This window comes from Caretta caretta, chromosome 19 (assembly GCF_965140235.1).
Source record: "Caretta caretta isolate rCarCar2 chromosome 19, rCarCar1.hap1, whole genome shotgun sequence".
In the NCBI taxonomy this organism is placed as follows: Eukaryota; Metazoa; Chordata; order Testudines; family Cheloniidae; genus Caretta; species Caretta caretta.
In genome coordinates, this window is record NC_134224.1 from 16,886,807 (window position 1) to 16,909,585 (window position 22,779).

The 22,779-nt window shown below is 43.2% G+C and overlaps 1 protein-coding gene across 4 annotated transcripts in view; it reads left to right on the forward strand.

Moving 5' to 3' along the window:
* Positions 1 to 22,779, forward strand: part of HIVEP3 (HIVEP zinc finger 3) — a 414,712-nt gene that overhangs the window by 321,884 nt on the left and 70,049 nt on the right. For all 4 annotated transcript variants that reach the window (XM_048826161.2, XM_048826159.2, XM_048826162.2 and 1 more), the window contains one exon: positions 4,715 to 4,860. In XM_048826161.2, the coding sequence (XP_048682118.2) occupies positions 4,715 to 4,860 (146 nt within the window). The remainder of the gene's footprint in view (positions 1 to 4,714; positions 4,861 to 22,779) is intronic.

Here is a 22,779-nt window from a genome sequence, read left to right on the forward strand (position 1 = left end):
ACAAAGATATTTAGGACCCTAAAGATGCAGATAGGCACGTAATAGGATTTACTAAAGCACCTAAACATCTTGGGCACTTAACTCCCATTGAAAAATCAATTGGAGTTAGGCACTTAACTCTCAGCAAATTTGCGGATGATACTAAACTGGGAGGAGTGGTAGATACGCTGGAGGGGAGGGATAGGATACAGAAGGACCTAGACAAATTGGAGGATTGGGCCAAAAGAAATCTGATGAGGTTCAATAAGGATAAGTGCAGGGTCCTGCACTTAGGACGGAAGAACCCAATGCACCGCTACAGACTAGGGACCGAATGGCTAGGCAGCAGTTCTGCGGAAAAGGACCTAGGGGTGACAGTGGACGAGAAGCTGGATTTGAGTCAGCAGTGTGCCCTTGTTGCCAAGAAGGCCAATGGCATTTTGGGATGTATAAGTAGGGGCATAGCGAGCAGATCGAGGGACGTGATCGTTCCCCTCTATTCGACATTGGTGAGGCCTCATCTGGAGTACTGTGTCCAGTTTTGGGCCCCACACTACAAGAAGGATGTGGATAAATTGGAGAGAGTCCAGCGAAGGGCAACAAAAATGATTAGGGGTCTAGAACACATGACTTATGAGGAGAGGCTGAGGGAGCTGGGATTGTTTAGCCTGCAGAAGAGAAGAATGAGGGGGGATTTGATAGCTGCTTTCAACTACCTGAAAGGGGGTTCCAAAGAGGATGGCTCTAGACTGTTCTCAATGGTAGCAGATGACAGAACGAGGAGTAATGGTCTCAAGTTGCAGTGGGGGAGGTTTAGATTGGATATTAGGAAAAACTTTTTCACTAAGAGGGTGGTGAAACACTGGAATGCGTTACCTAGGGAGGTGGTAGAATCTCCTTCCTTAGAGGTTTTTAAGGTCAGGCTTGACAAAGCCTTGGCTGGGATGATTTAACTGGGAATTGGTCCTGCTTCGAGCAGGGGGTTGGACTAGATGACCTTCAGGGGTCCCTTCCAACCCTGATATTCTATGATTCTATGATTCACTCTGGTCCTTATATGCCACTAGGTGCCTATCTGCATCTTTAAGGGCCTAAATACTTCTGTAAAATTGACCCTAAACCCTGAAAAGAGTTAAAAGTAAGACAAACCTGTTTTATATTCTTAACCCACCATGCCACAGTCATGCAAGCTGCTTCACAGGGGCAGAGCCCGGTGACTGTGCAGAGCTCCACTCAAGTCAGTGGGACGCCATGTGGGCCTCTGGGTCTGGGAGAAGCTATTGGTTACCACATGGTGCTTTCCCTCTCATTTTGGTGGCGGGGAGGGGAAGGAGGATTCCAGAGCATAGCACATACTATTTTCAGTTAATACCGAACTATACAAATCCCTAATCCAGGTCATTATTATACAGATTAGCAAACAGAATTGCTCTGAAATTTTTGCAATTTGGTAGTCATTTCAACCCAATTTGTATTGCCGGATTGTTTGTTTTATCTCTGAATCGCAAAATGAACTCTGAAGATTGAATTTATTGTAATGTCAGCTGCAATTGCTGCTTATAAATATGTCTTAAATTACACACCAGAGTTACCATATTTCTTTTCAGCAGTTCCATCAATATCCTGCAGAAACCCCCAAGACATGATTTCAAGGAACCAGGAGACACTCACTATGTGTGTTATAATAACAATAACAAATACTTTACCCTTATACTGCATCTTTGTTCCCAAAGAGTCTTAATGTATATTACCAACTATGGGCCTCATTCTGAGAAATGCTGAGCCACCCACCCTCCGGTTGACTTTGACATGGGCTGTGGGTTCTCACATACACAGAGTAGTGCTTTTAGGCTGTGCTGGGAAAGATGACCTACACATCAGGTTTAAAATATCTGGTTTCCCTGTAATCATAGGTTAAAATCTAGACAGGGATGACACAACTCTCAATCCTCAAGACAGAGATATTTCATTACATGCGGTTTCCCCCAAATGGATTAAAGATCTTTTTGCCAAAACCTTAAAAAGAAAGCCCCGGTGGATATTAAAGTGGTCATGATGCATTTTGCAAGAGTAGGGGATTTGCCCTGGTGTATCTACAAAATTCACCTCCCTGCACTGTTGTGCTCTCTCTTATATATGTATCCCACTCCAAAGCCGCTACCATGTCCTGGTGGTGTATGTATATATTTGTAAAATGTGTCATGATGAAAGGTGCTGTGTATGTGTAAAATATGTTTTTAAGTTTACTGTGTTCAGCTGGGACACACTAAATTGGGATGGCTGCTTTATTGATGTGTCTTCTGAGAAAATGGCTTGCCTTAGTTTATATTAGTAACCTCTGCTTAAATGGGATAGTATTAGCACAAATCGTATTTAATTCAATGGAGGAAAAAAAGTGATTTTTAATCAAATGTTCAGTAGGAGTGAAATTCTAAAGCCTGCTCATTTACATGTTATTGAGAAAGATTCCCAGGGACAGTTTCCTGGCTACCCAGGAAGTTGTGGTCAACAATAGCTGGGTTCCAATTGCCTCAGTCAAGGGGCTGAAAGTTCAGGCTTCAGTCTGCACCTTTGTAATTATTTTCCTTAAAAATCCTCTTTATATAACTATACATTGTCAGGTAATACAATAGAAAAGTTAATATAAACCATAGTCTTTAATACAATGGGACATACAGTCAGTTACTAGTAAGCTGTAGTACATTGCTTACGGTGTTCAGACTTGGCTTGATTTTTCAGTCTCAGGGAGATTTACCAAGCTGGTGAAGTTTGAAGCAAGAGTAGACTGCTCTGCAAATAGCTTCATGACTAGCTAAACTGCTTAGTGAGCATGCACACTTTCTAAATGATATGCAATAATAGTAAAATAGCAACTGTATAATTTATTTTACATCTGTCTAGGGCCTTCCATCTGTCCATTTATATCTTGCCCTTTCAAAAACATTGATATATTAAGCCTAACGCTACATTTGTGATGGCATATATTATTACTGTTCTTTTACAAATGGTGAAACTGGGGCATAGAAAAAGTTAAGGTGAAAACTTGCAGAAAAGTTTCATTAACTTTGGATGTTCAAATCATGACATCTAAGGTTTGATTTTCAAAGGTGCTGATCATCTGTGTTCCCACTGACTTCATTAGGTTCTCAGCACCCTAAGTGTACGTCTACACAGCAAAAAAATCCCCGCAGCTGTGAGTCCCAGAGCATGGGTTAACTGACTTGGGCTCCTACAGCCCGTGCTCTTGGGCTGAAAATAGTAATGTAGACATTTGGGCTTGGGCTGGATCCTGGGCTCTGAGACCCTCGGCTTTCAGAACCTAGGCACCAGCCCAAGCCCGAATATGTACATTGCTATTTTTAGCCCCACAGCATGGGCCCTAGAAGCCCAAGTCAGTTGACCGAGGCTCTGAAACTCAGTGCTGTGGGGATTTTTTTGCTGTGTAGATGTAGGCTGAGTGTCTCAAGCTGGACTCACAAAATTAGTGGACAATTTTGAAAACTTTGGCCTAAGTGATTTGCCAAGTGTTATATCACTTCTCTGTGGTAGATTTTCCTTCCTCTGTCTAGTAATCCGATGGTAGTTTGCAATAACATACCATAGTGAAACTTCTCACAAGCCACCCCCAACCTTCCCCCAAGAAGTAAACTGTTGGTCATCTGGGACACAGTTTAATGCTATGGATGATACATTGAGCATGAAATGGCAATATCCACAAAATGAAGTCACTCTGTGCTGCTGTGTACACAGAGTAAATGTAGTTCAGGTGAAAGCTAACTTGCCTTGCTCTTTCAAACCTTTGTGGATAATGTGAAAGAAAATGTTTTGTTAACTCATAACTTTGTCATGTCACCAAAATGTAATGTCATGCAGAGCTCCTTGAAGTAGCATAACGAGGTCCAGATGCAGAGTCTTGCTCTTCTTAGAACAGATTGAGTCACAGAGCACAGAACTAAGGTTTAAATCTGCATGGTGTAAACATAAGGATTTACAGTCCCGCTAAATGGCATGTCACTGTGTGACTGTCTTTATGCTTGGGTGTATGACAAAGCAAAGGGCCTCATGCTTAGCAGTGGGAAGAAGAGAAAACTTCACTTTTAGAATCTCTCGGGGGAGAAGGAGAAACAGGTTTTGTTGGCATTATATTTGTGGCGGTGAGGGTGCCGAGCCCTTGGCTAGCTTTGTTCTTCTTGAAAGGAAGTCACCCAAGAGCTTTCAGTATCCATCGGTTCATACAAAGTTTAGAGGTCTCCTGATTTCTATTCCCGACTGCCACTGACTCACTGAGTGACCCTAGACAAGACACTTCATCTGTCTATGCCTCAGTTTTCAGATTTGTGAAATGAAGATAACTGTATAGACCCACGTTACAAGAGGGATGTAATTCTTAAATATTTGTTAATAATTATTGTTTTTACAATAAAATATGTAAATTGTTGTTAATTTACATGGTACTTTAACACATTCCCCACCCTTAAAAGTTCAGTCTAAATAAGACATATCAAACAGAGGACAAGATCCAGAATTTGAGAGCATATTTGAAAATGTAAGTCATAGATACTAGGTACAATCATCATAGTCAGTACCACATGTGGTAGGTTGCCTTCTCTACAGACTAACACGGCTACTACTCTGAAACTTCTCTATCTGAGGGAACCCAGTGTATATGGTCTGTGTGTTTGTTAGAGCCATTTGAAATGTAACAAATGATTGTTTTGCTCTTTTGGGGAGATAGGTTCATTTGCCTTCACTCCTTTCCAATGAAGGTCGAAAAGATTTAACTAGAGCTGAGAAGGAAGAGGATAAAAGAGGCAAATCAGAAGAAGAGGCTCCCATTTCCAAAAGAGGGGAGCCAGCCAGGATCAAGATCTTTGAAGGCGGGTAAGTATCTCATTTTGTTTTCAGACTTTTATTACAGCTTGTTGCATAAGAGCTATCAGTAAAAACAAAGTCAAGTCAGTAAAGGTGTCTGGTGGATATCAGCAGGGGATGGCCAGGTATAGATCGACATGAGCAGTTCCCTTTTATTTTTCTACAGCCACCTTAAACCAAACACCCTTGAGATTTATACATAATTCAGGCTGGATTCAGTTTCTTTCCTGAGTTGGTCTTCAAGTTAGCAAGCACTTCTTTAGCACTGCTCTGCAGGTGGTTCAGTTGAGACAGCTGAAGAGTGCAGATATTTCCTGCAGCTGTCTCTGTTGGAGGAGATGATGGATTGCAGTGGAGATGATACCATATTTCCTAGTTCTTTTCAGAGTCTTCAGATCAAAATAAAGTTCTTGTTAGTTGTTTTACCTGTATGATGAAGGAATTGGAATGATCTTTTCTGATGCTGGGATTTTTTTTGCTGGGGAGTTGAAAGGATAGATTGCATAGGCTTAGCAAACTGGTCAATTGACTAGTCAAATAATGTCAGTTGATCACTTATTTATTATTTGGCCATCATGAAATATTGTCAAATATTCCAAGAATGTCCTGATATAGGCAGCAGCCTACCTTTTGGATGGTGTCATTCTTTAATTTTTTTAGAACTTCATTGTTTTGTATTTTTCTGAGTTAAAGTACCTTGGTTAAGTAACTTATTTTTTGTAATTAGGCATAAGAATCCAATGCTAAGCCTACTGCCGACCATAATGTCTTGCTCTTTTTTGTTACTGTTGTTACTGTACTAATAAATTAATGCTTTAAAATATTTGACCATTTTTTACATTATTTCGTAATATTTGACTGGCCAATTGACCAATTGTTTTTACACAAGTCAAATGCTCAACAGTAGGATTGCTTTATATATGCTTGTTTGGGCTCACTCCCAACTCTCTGATTTAGCTACCAGCGTAGTTCCAACCAAAAGCTCTAAATTTGCTCTATAATCTGTTCTTACTTCATGGTAATTCATTACACTCTCTTGCACTCGCTTAATATTTCTGATTATGTTTTGAAAAATAAAAATCAGTTAACAAGTAGTACATCAACGGGATACAATTAAGAATCCTACGTCCTATGTATTTCAAAGGGGCAAAAAAACCTTCAGAAGCTTGTAGCAGGATAGGTCAGTCCTGCTGGGAGATGGTGAGTCCTCTTGGTTTTGTCTGGTTGGAAAAGACTTTGTTGTGTCAGGGATGCGGATCAAAATATGTAAACCAAAAGAGGGCTTAATGAAAGTTTACCATTAGGTTCAGTTCAAGCAATCCCTCTCTTGCTTAAATGTATGCCATCAAATTTACAAGTCAACTCAGCTTGCATAGATGTAGGCAATGGCATTGAGAGGTAGATCCATGCAGAGAGGTATAGAAGAGCAAACAAATAATAACATCTCATCTTGAACTCTGTGGCTAGCAACTCAGTGTTTCTTAATTAGCACCCTTCAGAATGAGTGAGTTCCCAGGATTTAGAAGGCAGGCTAGGGGACGGGAGCAAAGCCACACGTGGAAGACACTGTGCAAATACTCTTGTTGAGGCATGGTGGTGTTACTTCTGTGTAGCGAATGAATTTCTCATGGACAAATGATCTTGAATGTTATTATCTTTAAACACATGAAGCACCTCCATTGCTGGTTCCTCTTGGAACTAGGAATCTCAAAGGGAAACTTATATTCTGGGAGTTAGATACCTTGTCATCTGTGATCAAGCAGAAGGACAATCTGATGTGGCTGAAATTCATCCTACTTTACACAGATCAGCACAGGAGTCTCTCTCCCAGAGTGACCCATTTTAAGAGAATTCTGCTCTAAACAGTAGGGAAATGAACTGTAGGTTTCCCACTCAGGGCTTAATTGAAAGACCTATGTTCCCCAATACTGAGCGAAATCCAGTCTCGTAACCACATTTTTTAAAACTTTACACTCTTTAAAAAACAAAACAAAGTAACTCTTTTTAACATGCTCTGTGTAACATAACATCAATGAATGTATTACTCATCCTGAAATAACCTTACATTTTATTTCAAAACAGCAGTACAATTGACCCAAAAAAGCCATACTTCTGTATATAGAAGAGAAGATGACAGCTGCTTACTCCCAAGCATAATCAGTGATGCAGCACATCAGAAATGGGTGCTAAAATATTACCTCCAAATTATAGAGTAAAGGCTCTGCTCAGAGCTCTGATTGTCAGCACGGGGAAAGTGGTTCACTGGAGATACTATGGGAACACTCAGTGGTCATTGTCTTATCATACCAGTGCAGCTGTTGATATGGAACAAATTAGCCCCTAACACACTTTACATTCTTGCTTGGCAAAGTGACTCTTCTCAGGACACTTTCTACCAGTGAAGTGACCAGCCTTCAGAGGGTTCCACAGGGACTTCAGTACTATATAAGTGGTTTCACACTCAGTCTGCTGGGATTATTTTTCAGAATTTGGTTATCCACTCCCCCAAAGAAGTTATCTCACTGTGTTTTTTTCAAAGGGACAATACCCTCTTTCCCTTATTTTCCCCTTCATCTCTTTGCCTCACCCTGGTCCTATAGTATTGGCCAGACCCATCCTACTAACCAACCATGGTTGGTCGCAGATCTTTTGGGAGCTTTTTAATGCTTCTTGTGGGTCAACCGGAGAGAGTCACTGCAAAGCAATTCAAGATGCTGCTCCCACAAAAGCTGAGCTTGTTGCATCTCTCTCACTCCAGCTCTCTCTTTGTCTCTCTCTGGTTCTTTCTTTCTTCAGACTCCTCTCTCATTCTCACTGCTGCTGTCAGCACTCGCCTCCCTCCATACTGCTATTACTCTTTGGCTTCACCATTCAACTTCTTCCCACAACTACATCATTTACAATGCTGCCTCCCAGCTGCTGCCCAGCCTGCTAACTAGAATCTTATTGCTTGGCTAGTGAACAGGGGAATAAGAGCTATACCTCAAAATTTCCATTACCCATTAGCCAATCTTAAAGTACAAGAGTGATGAACTAAACAAACCTTACAGTGAATCTGTGAGAGTCTACAGACCCCACGTTTGACAGTCTGACTTGCCCCAATGTCACTCACTTTAAAACATGTAGTGTTGTAGCCATACTTTACAATGTCTCTCTGGCAGTTCTGAGAGGCTGATGGCTGGTTTTGTTGCATTTTACCTCCAGGGGACTTTTTAACAGAGATGGTCCCAAACTGGAGCTCCAGATCCAAATGCTCTTGAACTTCAGAGAAGTTCTGATTCAGAACCCAAGTTTTGTTGATGCTGAACATTGCCCTGAAGGTTTCATTCATGACTGTATTCAAAATCCAAAGTTAAGGGACAGAAATGTTCCCCTCTGGATCACAGCAGCATGGTGGTGACCAAAAAGTGGACTGTGTGAAATGTTTTGGGTCTCGGGCCCATCCCCTAATAAGTAGCTCTTCATATCACCACAAGGCCGTTAATTGGACCCCTGTTGGCTGCCTCAGAAGACAAGATAAGAACTAAGTGAGCCACAAGAGTCTGGGCTATGACAGTGATTTTTAAATGAACCTATGGGAGCAAAGCGCCCAACTCCCATTGAATTTTATTGGGATTTAGGCATCTAACTTCCTTAGGCTTCTTTGAAATCTTAGCCTATGCTTTTCACCATGTCAGGGTTCAGGTCTATTTGGGAGTATGAGTGAAACTTGTCTGGTTCTGCCTGTACTTTACCTGGAGCTGAACAAAGGACTTGTCCCCAGAGCTGTCAATCAGAACTTTCAAACCAGAACTAATTCCACTTCAGAGAACAAACCCCAAAACTGAAACCCATTTGGCCAGTAGTTTCAGCTGCTGGATTTCACTCTTAATGCTGAAAATTCTTAAGAATTTATAGGTTTCAGAGTGGTAGCCGTGTTAATCTGTATCAGCAAAAAGAACGAGGAATCCTTGTGGCACCTTAGAGACTAACAAATTTATTAAATAAATTTATTAATACATTTGTTAGTCTCTAAGGTGTCACGAGTACTCCCCATTCTTTTTAAGAATTTATATACAGCCATGAATCTGCAACTGCACCAAACTTTCACCCAGCATACACAAACCTGTCCTATGAAGGGCCTTACTGTACAACAACTGGTGTCATTCATTTTTCTGAGCTCAGAGACTGCCACTGTGTGTATTTAGCTCTCTTAATACAGTGTCTCTCAAGTGGCCTTTGCATGAAAAGGCCATGCCACAGCTGATACTTCTTGCAGAGATAATAAAAACACCCGCATGGTGTTTGACTGAAAGACACTGAAGTGATTTGGAACAATGAAAATGATCTTTAAAGGTCTAGTGGATCAATGCTAGTTTGGGAGCAGTGTCATGATTCCTCAGTGATTCTGTATCATCTTCATCAATACACCTCAGTATTTCACAGGTGTTGTCCCCATTTTGAAATCTTATATCATGAAATTGTACATTGATATTGACTAGGTTTGAAAGAAGGGAGTCTGTCATGGTAGGAGAAACCTGGCCTGCTTACTATGCATTAGTGTTTCCAAGATGAAATCTAATATTCTGGGGAGTAGTTACAGTCAATATATGTTCTACTGTTTCATGGCCAACCCCTCTGCGCTTTCACAATACTGCATCTATTTGTTCATTGCACCAGTTGATTGCAGTGGGGAAGGTAATGCTAAGATCTAAACTGGTTAGTCACTGATAGCTTTCACTTATGCTTCTACAAGACTATCACATACAACTGGTACTTTATAAAAGGGGAAGGCAGAAGTGCGTTCTCAAGAAAGCAGACACAAATGGGCTGGCTCGTCTGTTGTTGTTAATGGTAAAACTTTATTTTTCTTTGTAAGAGAAGATCATGGGCTGAATTCTCCTCTCATTCACACCTCTTTTAAAACAGTAAAACTCCACTGTAGTTACTCCAGATTTACACCAGCACATGTGTGTAACTCCACCAGTTTAACCAGATTCTAGTCTCATTTTCTCATTACTCTGGTTTTACACCAGTGTAATTTCATTGACTTCAGATGAATTGCTTCTGATTTACACTGGTATAAGTGAAAGAAGAATTACCCTCATCACATTTCATTTTTGCACATCTTTGGTTGTAAGGGCAATGTTGTCTGGGTTCATTTTGCATTAGAGACTTGTTGTGGTTGATTTGGGGGGAGTCAGAGCAGCATTCAGGCCCTTGCTAGGATCACTCTTCTTCTTGTTCTAATTCCTTCATCCAGCCTCTTTACTAAAACTTCACCACTGATGGCTGTAGTGTCATCAACCCTGAAGTCCTTTGAATCAAGGTTATGATTTCAATCTAAAAACACCATCCCACTCCCTTGAACAGACTAAATGTCTTATTGAAAGAATTCAAAACCCACTGCCTTGTCTTTCTAGTACAATGCAAATCATTAGAGGACTAGATGAGATTCAAACTTGTTGCTCCCCAGAAATTCCCAGGGTTGAACTGCAAGTTACTCTGCCTTGCAGTGCTGTTTTCCAGACCCCATGCTGCAAACTTGTAGATGGGATTGTAATTAAAGTGGCTCACACATCTGCTTGGTCAGAGAAAGTTTCCCTTCAGTCTAGGGCAGTGGTTCTCAAACTTTATTTTTTGTGGACCACTTGAAAATTGCTGAGGGTCTCAGCGGATCACTTAGTGATCTTTCCAAATGTTGTTTGTACCATTAGCTAACTATTGTAAAGCACTTTGGACAAAAGCACTATATAAAAAAAACTTAATAATTAATGGGTTTTTGTTCTACAAATAAAAGCACACAACTCATATTTTAAAATCAGTAATCTTACCATTCGAATGCGATGGACGTGCCCTCTCTTCCCCGCTGCGGCAGCCCCCAAGCTGAGGCTGGGAAGGAGGGGGCTCTCTTTCTTGCCACAGCAGCCACAGAGCTGAGGCTGGGAAGGAGGGGGGGTCTCTCCCCGGCAGCTGCAGCCCTGGAGCTGGGGAAAGTCACCTCTTTCTCTGGCTGCCGCAGCCCTGCACATCCCAAATTCCCCCACCCCCCTTCTCACCCCACTGCCCCCTCCCACCTACCTCCTATTCCCCCCAAGGTCACCACCTCACCTTACATGTGCGTCTTCTCCAGGGTCCAGGCACCTAATTAGTGGAGCCATGCCTGCGTGGCTCCACTAATTGGGGGGTGGCCCTTAGTTCTCGTGTATGCAGCCGCCCAGGCCCACACCTTAGAGGGAACTATCCGCGGACCACCTGAATGGAGCTCGCAGACTACTGGGGGTCCACAGACCACAGTTTGAGAACCTTTGGTCTAGGGGAAATGTAGAAGCCTTGGGGCTGTTTTCTCAGACTTCAACATCACTACTAATTAATGGATACATTTTAAAAAAATCTTTTTTGGAGCATGTTAGCTGCCTTCAACTGCTTTTTCCCCTGTGATTTCTCACCTTGGTGGACAACCTGGAATCTGTGGTTGGCTTCTCCTTGATGATCTCATCCCCTTTCTATGACAGGCTGTGGAAACTGCAGTTCCAGACACTAGCTGACACTCCTCATGGCAAATCCCTGGCACAACAGTGCAAATGTTTCACTACCCCAGAGAAACTCTCTTCTTTAAACACACAAAGTTTCGCAATGTGCAACTCCAAACGGAACCCAATTCACTAGGTTTCCTTTGCTACTTAGATGAGCTCAAGGAATTCACCTGTTTTATTTTTAAAGGTTTCAGAGTAACAGCCGTGTTAGTCTGTATTCGCAAAAAGAAAAGGAGTACTTGTGGCACTTTAGAGACTAACCAATTTATTTGAGCATAAGCTTTCGTGAGCTACAGCTCACTTCATCGGATGCATACACATATACATATGCATCCGATGAAGTGAGCTGTAGCTTACGAAAGCTTATGCTCAAATAAATTGGTTAGTCTCTAAGGTGCCACAAGTCCTCCTTTTCTTTTTATTTTTAAAGTAATTTTTTCCAGAGACATAGGCTTGAGCACATTATGAGCCATGTATCAGCTAAGGAGGACTCTGACGTGGCTGACATCAGCATAAGACAGAGAAATTTTATTGCGGCGGGGGGGATTAATATCTGCATGAGAGAGAATGTTGCTAATTCTCATTCCTTCCTCTGCAAACCTGCTCAGTCTCTCATACACACCACTTCTCCGCACAGCTTTGTGGTGAGGTTCTGCATGTCTCTGAAGCGCTTATAGTGTTAAATGTTAATGTGTTTGTCGTGCATACACTCTCTGCAATTACAGCTTGAAGAATTCCTATTGTAATATTTTGCTTTTCAAAGATTAAATGAAGTGGCTTCCCTAACTCTCACTAATGTGGGGCACTTCACAAGGGAAGGGAGCAGTTCCTGCGACCAGAGAGCTCAACAGAGCATCATGGTAGCTTTCCAATTAGGCCAAAATGATCAGTGTCATTAATTTGGGGTGCCTCCAGCTGTTGAGGGCTGGACCCCTGATTTTCAGAGCTGCAGAGCTGCACAGCTTTGAAATTGTGGAAACATAGCACCTGTGAAAACCAGGCCCCAGGTGTTTCAGGGTGGCATGTGAGACAGCTGGTGCGCAGATATGAACCCTGCTTGGTTGAAACCAGAAGCCTGTGGTGCGCTTGCCCCTTAAGGAAAGAAAAGGGAAAATGTGGTGGGGCAGGACTTGGACCCAAGTCTCTGAAAACTGGAAAATTTCTGTCTCTTGAGCATTTACTTTAAAATGTGGGGAGCGGGGGCACTTTGATCTTTGGAGCCACAAGGGGCAAGAGTTTCAAACCTATGTAGGGGACATCATTGCACAATCCTACTGGGCTCCCCTGGGGAAGTGCCTCAAAACACCCATGGCAGATGTGAAAGCCCCCAGCCATTACGGGTAAGTGTTTGTTTTTTGTTTGTTTTTTTTTTGTTTGGGGGGGCGGGGTTGGGTTTTGGTTTTATTCCTAATTTCAAAAAATTAGATCAGTCCAAAGTGTCGGAACCTCTGCAAGAGCCGTAGCACAGCCTCCACTTCTCTGTCACAAGAATTCTCCCATCCCCCCCTTTTTAACCAATGAGCTGACGTTTGGGTGTATTCTCAAGACTCATAGTGCCCAGACCCGCCCCGATGAGTAATGGTGGGATGGAGGGTGAAGAGCTGTGTGCTACATTTCGTGGTAGGAGACAAAACATTCTTGCTCAGACACATTCAGAAATGATAAGGCCTCTTCTGAGCACCATAAATGTACACTATGCTTTACAGAATATAAGCAAGGCATGTTCTTTGCTCAAAGAGCTTCCAGTCCAGACAAGACAAGACACAGGGCAGTGGTTCTGGCGAGGGGAGAGTCTGAGTTACTAATGCTGAAAACAATGGAGGCAGGATTGTTGCAAGAGGTAGATTTGCATGTGGTGAGAGAAGGCGCTTGGTGGATGAATTCAGGAAGACTCTTCTAGGAATAGGAGTCAACCTGGTAGAAGGCAGGAAGTAAAGTGCAAGAGGAAAAGGAAAATGAGAGATCCAGAAGGGAGGACGGGTACAGAAAAATAAGAGAAGAGCTGTGACATATTTGGAAACCAGCTCTGCACGTCTCAGTGTATGTCTGTTTGTTGTAAATAGCTGGCTGGATTTGTCAGATGAGAATTACTTTGTCTTGGAGAGCTAACGGTTTCCCTTTCCAGTAAGAGCGTGGGATAGCTCTAGCTGGAACACAATGCTGCGTACCAAACCTGCCACTCAACAGATGGTGTCTGCATGCCATGAGCGCTTCTGTAAGAAGTAACCTCAGGTTATTAGCTTTTAAAATAGATTATTAATATCTGATGGCTGTAAATTCATTGCGTGTTTCCATACTCTGAAGTGCTGTAATTTTCTGTCAGAGCTCGGAGCTGGAATGAAGTCTGCATTTTCCTTGCATTAGTGACATGCCCAGTCATTCTGTGAGTGGATGCCATTATAAACAGCTGGGAATTTACAGTTTTCAGTAGGCTTCTTATCATCAAAGCAGGTGGATGCCCAAGTACACATGTGTGCATGCGTACACACATACACAGGAGTGTCATTCATGATTTGAGTGCTGTGATACCTGACACTTCCTCCATCTTCTCCTCCGGGGCTGAGACTGAATAATGTCCTCATGTGCTGGTGGCTGACAGTGCCAAGGCAGGCTTTCCTTCAATACCACCTGTGTTTTCACTGAGCAGTTCCTGCACATGCATATTCTAGAGACAGTGCACTCTAGTGGTTAGAACAGATAACTAGGAATTGGGAATCTTGGATTCTGCCCAAGACACACTGTGACCTTGGGAAGTCACTTTCCCCTCTGAACTTCAATTTCCTTGTCTGTAAAATGAGGGTGATAATGCTTACCTACGTCAGACAGGGGTTGTGAGGCTTCATTCTTTAATGTCTTTGAAAGGGCTTAATGTTCTTTGATGAAGACTGTTAGTGTTTTCCCCCTCTTTTCTGCTCTGAATATCCACTCACTTAACTTGTCAAATTGGATTCACTCTGCTGTGTATTTCTGTTTCCCCAGGAAATTAGACAAATGCAGAATTTAGACTGGGTTATTGTCTGATTATTATTTTTTTTTAACGCAGTAACAATGTCTCCGTTGTACAGTCAGTCTGCCTGCCTGCCACATCCTCTCTGGCAAAAACTTCAAAGTGCAGCTCACTGTTAATTTTCCACAGGCATCTATTGAGAAATATTATGTACTGTTTCCTGCCCAACCTGGCGAGAGAAGCTCACCTTCTCTGCAGCGATTTCTCTCCTACTGAGCGGTGACTCTGACCCAGTCACTTCAGCAGTCTATACTGGCTGCTTCTGGGAATTTCCTGGCGGTGGCACAGGAGGCTAAGCAGTAGTCTGTCTAAAAAGGGCCGTCCATGGGGGGTTACACTCAGCTCCTCATGAGATTTTGCCTTTTAGAGGCCCTATAAAAGTGAGCTTTGGGTTAAAATTAGGGGAAATAAAAGACTGAACTGGCCATGAGTATTGAGCTAGCAGGGGAGCCCCCAGCTCATTGTTCAGGTACTATGGATGGATGGAGCCAGTAAGCTGCACTGCAAACAGCTCTGCTCTTCCTGATCAGGGGATGAAGAGAGGGCTTGGGCTCTGGGGCTGTCAGTCACCTGTCTCCAGCGCTAAGTTAATTAAATTAATTAAAACAATCCAAATAAAATGTGTGCATATGTTGTTCCAGTTACTCAGTGTGTGTTCATGGTAACACCCCCTAGGGTACTTGTGCAGTCCACATGGATAAGAAGGAGCAGACCCTCCCCATGTGCTCACAGATGAAGACAGAGAGATCGCCAAGGAGACAGAGATGAGGGAGAGTAGGACAACAACATACTTCTTTCCTTTCTTCTCATGTAATATACGGGTCAGCTCAGTTCACTATAAGCAGCATGGCAGAGAGGGTCTTCAAAGGAGGCCCCAAAATGGAGAAGAGAGAGGCCTTGCACAAAGGTCACACCAGGCCTGCGGGGTCAGCATGAAAGTAGGCATGCACGTGTTTGTGTGAGGAGCTGCCAACCGGGCAGTTGAGTGGGCATATTGGCAGAGCATCAGGGCACAATGTGAAGTGAGGTGAGTCCGGGTAAATAGAAAGGCATAGTTAAATCCGAAGCAATAGAAGATGTGGAACCAGTGAAAGGATTCAAAGAGGGGAGTGACATGATCAGAACGACAGGGAGAGATGATGACTTTCTGCACCCCAGCGTCTCCCGCCCCAGTTCTGGACGTCTGAGCTGCTCGCCTCTCCCTGAAGCTCACAGAGGCGGATCAGGTTTTGTGTCTCAGCACCTGCTTGCTGACAGATTGTGCCTCCACAGCAGCAGACAGTGGTGGCTTCCTTTGCTCCTGCCCTTCCTCCTACTATTTTAACTTTTCTGCCCAGTTTTCTTGGCAATGGGGAGCAGTGTTCTCCCCCCTCAGCATTCCTCCTGCCCCCTGAGATGGTTAACCCTATGGGGGTTTATCCCTGCCTGAGCCTGCTGCAGCATCTCCCTACTGGCTCCTCTGCCCCTTACAGCCTTGGCAGAGCAGCCAAGAAAGCACCGGGTCAAATCCAAGTGCTGCTCTATGTGTGAGGCAGCCTTCCCAGGTTCGGCAGATGGCAAGTTGTGCCCAGCCTGCACCCAGCTTCCATCTTTTACTCTGCTAGCTCTTGGGGCTCTGAGTCAGACAGGCACGTGGGGTCCCCTACCCACCAAGGCAGATACGATTCCTGACTTTAAAAACCTCAAAGGAAGGAGATTCCACCACCTCCCTAGGTAACGCATTCCAGTGTTTCACCACCCTCGTAGTGAAAACGTTTTTTCTAATATCCAACCTAAACCTTCCCCACTGCAATTTGAGACTATTACTCCTTGTTCTGCCATCTGCTACCACTGAGAACAGTCTAGAGCCATCCTCTTTGGAACCCCCTTTAAGGTAGTTGAAAGCAGCTATCAAATCCCCCCTCATTCTTCTCTTCTGCAGACTAAACAATCCCAGTTCCTTCAGCCTCTCCTCATAAATCATGTGTTCCAGTCCCCTAATCATTTTTGTTGCCCTCTGCTGGACGCTTTCCAATTTTTTTACATCCTTCTTGTAGTGTGGGGCCCAAAACTGGACACAGTACTCCAGATGAGGCCTCATCAATGTCAAATAGAGGGGACCGATCACGTCCCTCCATCTGCTGGCAATGCCTCTACTTATACAGCCCAAAATGTCGTTAGCCTCCTTGGCAACAAGGGCACACTGTTGACTCATATCCAGCTTCTCATCCATTGTAACCCCTAGGTCCTTTTCTGAAGAACTGCTGCCTAGCCATTCGGTCCCTAGTCTATAGCAGTGCATTGGATTCTTCCATCCTAAGTGCAGGACTCTGCACTTGTCCTTGTTGAACCTCATCAGATTTCTTTTGGCCCAATCCTCCAATTTGTCTAGGGCCCTCTGTATCCTATGCCTACCCTCCAGCGTATCTCCACTCCTCCCAGTTTAGTGTCATCTGCAAACTTGCTGAGGGTGCAATCCACACCATCATCCAGATCATTTATGAAGATATTGAACAAAACCGGCCCCAGGACCGACCCTTGGGGCACTGCACTGGATACTGGCTGCCAACTAGACATGGAGTCATTGATCACTACCCGTTGAGCCCAACGATCTAGCCAGCTTTCTATCCACCTTATCGTCCATTCATCCAGCCCATATGTCTTTAACTTGCTGGCAAGAATACTGTAGGAGACTGTGTCAATAGCTTTGCTAAAGTCAAGGAACAACACGTCCTCTGCTTTCCCCTCATCCACAGAGCCAGTTATCTTGTCATAGAAGGCAGTTAGAATAGTCAGGCATGACTTGCCCTTGGTGAATTCATGCTGACTGTTCCTGATCCTCTCCTCTAAGTGCTTCAGAATTGATTCCTTGAGGACCTGCTCCATGATTTTTCCAGGGACTGAGGTGAGGCTGACTGGCCTGTAGTTCCCAGGATCCTCCTCCTTCCCTTTTTTAAAGATGGGCACTACATTAGCCATTTTCCAGTTGTCCGGGACCTCCCCCAATCGCCATGAGTTTTCAAAGATAATGGCCAATGGCTCTGCAATCACATCCGCCAACTCCTTTAGCACTCTCGGATGCAGCGCATCTGGCCCCATGGACTTGTGCTCGTCCAGCTTTTCTAAATAGTACCGAACCACTTCTTTCTCCACAGAGGACTGGTCACCTCCTTCCCATGCTGTGCCGCCCAGTGCAGTAGTCTGGGAGCTGACCTTGTTCTACGGGTTCTACTCCATCTTCATAGTACAGAAGTACACAGGGGGTATCAGAGCCATTCTTAACTTCAAAAGGCTCAGTAGAATATGAAAATGAGGTTTTGGATAGATACCCTGACTTCTACAGTGTCATTGCTGTCCTCAGGGAACTTCTTGACTTCAGTAGATGTAGCAAACGCATATCTCCCTATCCCCATCAGACTGTGCTGTCGGAGACTTCTGAGGTTCGCCTCCAGCAGGAAATGTTATCAGTACTGAATACTCATGTTCGACCTGTCCTCGGGCCCGAGGGTTTTTCCAAAGATGTTGACAGTGATAATCAGACGGCGGTAGCAGGGAATTTTCCTGTGCCCCTTCCTGGATGACATCCTGTTCAGAGCTCCATTTTGATCAGCTGCACACAGGGCCATGTCTCAGATGTTAAATTTCCTCAGGCACATGGCTTCATCGTCAATGCCAAGAAGAATTCTCTGGTGCCATCCAGGAATTTATTTTCTGGAGGTCTACCATAGGACTATGCCTCCAACTGCTAGGAGTCCTGGTGTCATGCGTAGGGATGACTCCATGGCACAATCACACAGCAGAAGCCTTCAAGCTTTCATACTAAAGGTTTGGGACCACGCCCTGATACACATGAAAGATCAAGTACGGGTTCCAGCACAGATGTTCAACTTCTTACAACGGTGGTCAATCCATTACAATGTCTGCAAAGGCATCCCAAGCTGCCTTCCATATACTTTAACCCTCACAACCAATGCTAGCCTGAAGGGCTGGGGAGCTTACTTGGAGACCCAAACATCCCAGGGCCTCTGGACTTAGGAGGAAAAGGCTCACAGCAGAAACCTCAGATACCACAGTGAGGAGTGCTGGCTGGCTAAATAGACTCATAGACTTAAAGGCCAGAAGGGACCATCATGATCTAGTTGAAAGGTTCCCCAACTTTTCTTACTATGTACCCCCTTCCAGATCTACCAGATCTTACTATGTACCCCCTTCCAGATCTACCAATCGGGCTGCAAGGTAAAAGGAACAGAGAGAGAGGAGAGAGCGAGAGAGAACAAAGGGCTGTTTTGGGGCAATTATCAGTGGAGTAAAGGAGGCTATGGGAGAATAGGACAAGTAATGAGATCCAAGCTGTTGGTGGAGCATGATTGCACAGCACCTTGAAGGTGAGCACAGGAAAATTATAATTGATACAGTACATTGGTACTGCACTGAAAAATGTAGAGTACACATTCATCCATTGATCATGTGCTTCATTGACTACTCGGAAAGCATTTGATACCGACTGACATGAGTGTCTTTGGAGGATACTGGCGGACATGGGCAGTGGTGCTAGAACCAGAGGTGCTGGGGGTGCTCCCGCACCCCCTGGCTTGAAGTAGTAATAACAAACACCAAATATGTGGTTTCCATCATCAGCACCCCCACTATAAAAATTGTTCCAGTACCCGTAGACATGGAGATTCCAAAGCTTCTCATTGAACTCATTGCAAGTCACTGCCACCAACAACAGACCATGGTGTAAACAGCAGTAGGTGACAGTGAGTGGTTTTCCACTGGGCAGGGTATGAAACAAGAGTGTATTTTGTACCCAAACCTCTTTAACATATATGCAGAATTCGTTATGAGACATGCCTTGGAAGGTTTTGACAAAGTGGAAGGAGCTAGGCTCTCCATTGATGGACACCTCTTCATCGACCTCAGATATGCTGCTGATGAAACGCTCTTTTCTGCAACCATTGATGCAGTGCAACAAAAGTTGGTGTCTGTAAGAACAGGGCGTGAGTCCTATGGACTATTCCTGAATGCAACAAAAAGAGTGACTAAAACAGGATACGAGTGGACATCACAATTAACAGACAAGCTGTTAATTATCTGGGATCATACGTATGCAACCAAGGAGGCTGTTCCAAAGGAATCAGAAGATGACTAGGGATAACTCACTCTGCTGTGCCTCTCTTAAGAAAGCATAGATCTCAAAATGTACAAAGGGCAACTGGTGAAATGCCTAATATTTTCCATAGTGATTTATGGATGCGAATTTTGAGAAGTTAATGTGGCTGATAAGAAAAAAAATAAGCATTTGAAATGTGCTGCTGACGAACACTCTTGCATATCTCGTGGACAGAAAAAAAGATGAATACTTATATTGGAAATATTATTGAAGAGAAGTGGACCCTGAAGTTGAAAACCAACAAACACAAACTTATGTACGTTGGTCACATTCGGTGTAGAGACAGAAAAAAACCTTGAGAAATTTATTTTGGAAGGAATGGTGGGGAGTCATCATATTAGGGGACAGCCAGCAAGGAATTGGATGGGTGGTGTGTGGCAGGTCACTGGAAGATCGGCTGCAGAGTGCTTGAAGTTAGCAGTGGATCATGATGGCTTTAGAAAATTGTTACGATGTCACTAATATTCAAACACAGATAAATGGATTTACTTACTCACTTAATGTGAATAAGGGGAGGCCAGTAGATGAATTCAGAGAGAAAAGGAGTCTGATCAGGTGTGGCAGATCATTTTAGCAGCTATGTTTTGCAGGAAATGAAGGAGAAAAATGTGGGAATTCTGGGGAGGGAGAGGTTGCAATAATTGAGGTGGGAGATGACTAGACCTTGGACTAGCATTTTAGCTGTAAGAACAGAAAATAAGTGTGTGTGTTTTGATATAGTGTGGAGGAAGAAGTGGCAGGAGAAGTGAAGGGAAAAGGAGAATAAGGAGTCAAAGATGACCTCAGTGATGGTGTGTCAAGGTTCCTCCCCCACTCTGAACTCTAGGGTACAGATGTGGGGACCTGCATGAAAAACCTCCTAAGCTTATCTTTACCAGCTTAGGTCAAAACTTCCCCAAGGTACAAAATATTCCACCCGTTGTCCTTGGACTGGCCGCTACCACCACCAAACTAATACTGGTTACTGGGGAAGAGCTGTTTGGACGCGTCCTTCCCCCCAAAATACTTCCCAAAACCTTGCACCCCACTTCCTGGACAAGGTTTGGTAAAAAGCCTCACCAATTTGCCTAGGTGACTACAGACCCAGACCCTTGGATCTTAAGAACAATGAACAATCCTCCCAACACTTGCACCCCCCCCTTTCCTGGGAAATGTTGGATAAAAAGCCTCACCAATTTGCATAGGTGACCACAGACCCGAACCCTTGGATCTGAGAACAATGAAAAAGCATTCAGTTTTTTACAAGAAGACTTTTAATAAAAAATAGAAGTAAATAGAAATAAAGAAATCCCCCCTGTAAAATCAGGATGGTAGATATCTTACAGAGTAATTAGATTCAAAAACATAGAGAACCCCTCTAGGCAAAACCTTAAGTTACAAAAAAGATACACAGACAGAAATAGTTATTCTATTCAGCACAATTCTTTTCTCAGCCATTTAAAGAAATCATAATCTAACACATACCTAGCTAGATTACTTACTAAAAGTTCTAAGATTCCATTCCTGGTCTATCCCCGGCAAAGACCCAGCATACAGACAGACACAGACCCTTTGTTTCTCTCCCTCCTCCCAGCTTTTGAAAATATCTTGTCTCCTCATTGGTCATTTTGGTCAGGTGCCAGCGAGGTTACCTTTAGCTTCTTAACCCTTTACAGGTGAGAGGAGCTTTCCCCTGGCCAGGAGGGATTTCAAAGGGGTTTACCCTTCCCTTTATATTTATGACATGGTGTGTTCATAGTAATGGCAACCAAACATACACCTACAATTGCTGAGTTAATGGGGCATGCGAGTGTATATGTATTTCTTATTCCGGACAAGTCCTCAGCTTTGTAAGAATAAACGTTCTTTCCAGTTTAATAAAAACTAATAGACTAGTTGGATATTCTCCCTTGTCAGGTCTTCCAAAGCTACAAATGTAAAAGAAGCCTTATTAAATACTTAAGTATGTCTATGATCACTCAGGCTGTCTTCTTACATTTCTAGATTCACAGACTCAATAGATTGTGTCTTATTCTGAGTCTATTCAGTAGGAGCCAAGTGTCTGGAATGATAAGGTCTTCATGTTTGCAGACTGCTTCATGGGCTTGTGGCAAACATCGGGATTATAGGCTTTTCACGTTATTGATTCAATGAAATGATCTCTACAGTCAATTCAGCAGAAAATTTTAGAAGGCAAATGTCTTTACCAGGTTTATTTAGGATTAGCCAACTCCTAACATCTGCACACCTTGGCAGCCTGTTCTATATAGAAGTAATTTATAGGAACTCTATAATAGATTCTGAGTACTGTGCAATCAGTTAGAAACCTGACATCCAACTAGACAGTCCCAGACCGAACCGGCTGTTACTCAATCCATAGTCCAGTAGATTCTCTGGTAAATAGGAAAAAGAGGACTTTGAAAATGTAATTGTGAACTGGATTTTGTGGGACCTCTTCCTCTAGCCTTTTGTCTTTATAAGAATGGAAAAATTACAGATGAAATGACCCATCTGTTCTCCAGGCAAATGTTAACATGATTAAAAAAACAATCAATCTTTCAAAATCTGATACTTGATTTTAGAATCTGTAAAATGTTAAAGAAAATTGGAGAGCCCCAGTGATAAGATGTGATGTGAAATTCTGGGGAACAATCCTGCATTGCTGAGGCAGTAGGAGACTGAGATAAAATTTTCAAACATATGTAATTTAGGAGCCTAAGTACCATTTTCAGAAATTGGTTTAGGCACTTAGGAGCCGAAATCCAATAGAAAGTCAATGAAACTTTGGCTCCTAAGTCACTTCAGTGCTTTTGAAAATGCTCCACATTTTGGTTAGTTCCCTTCCTGGTAGAGGCACTCGTGTACTCGAGTGGCAGAACATGGGACACAAACATGCTAATTGTAATGAGGAGGGCTGAGAGCAGATTGACTGAACAGTTATAGGCAACTCCATTACTTCCCGAAGGAGCAAGAACTGAGAGAGCCAGGAATCTACTGAATTTTTTATTTATTTTTTTAAACTTCAAACTTTGGGAAATACTCTGGATACGGATTAACTTTCTATTTTCAATATTCATCGTGTTGCCCATTCTTAAAATGGAGGCTCTGAGAAATGTTTTCGTTTACTACATCTTACTGCTCTTCCATAGCTTTCTGTAGAAATTCTTCTCAATAGATGACAACCCGTATTCCTACATTTTTATTCAAACTGCTAATAAACTTAGACTTTTGTGAGGTGTTTGACTTAGTACTACATGACATTCTGATTCAGAAAT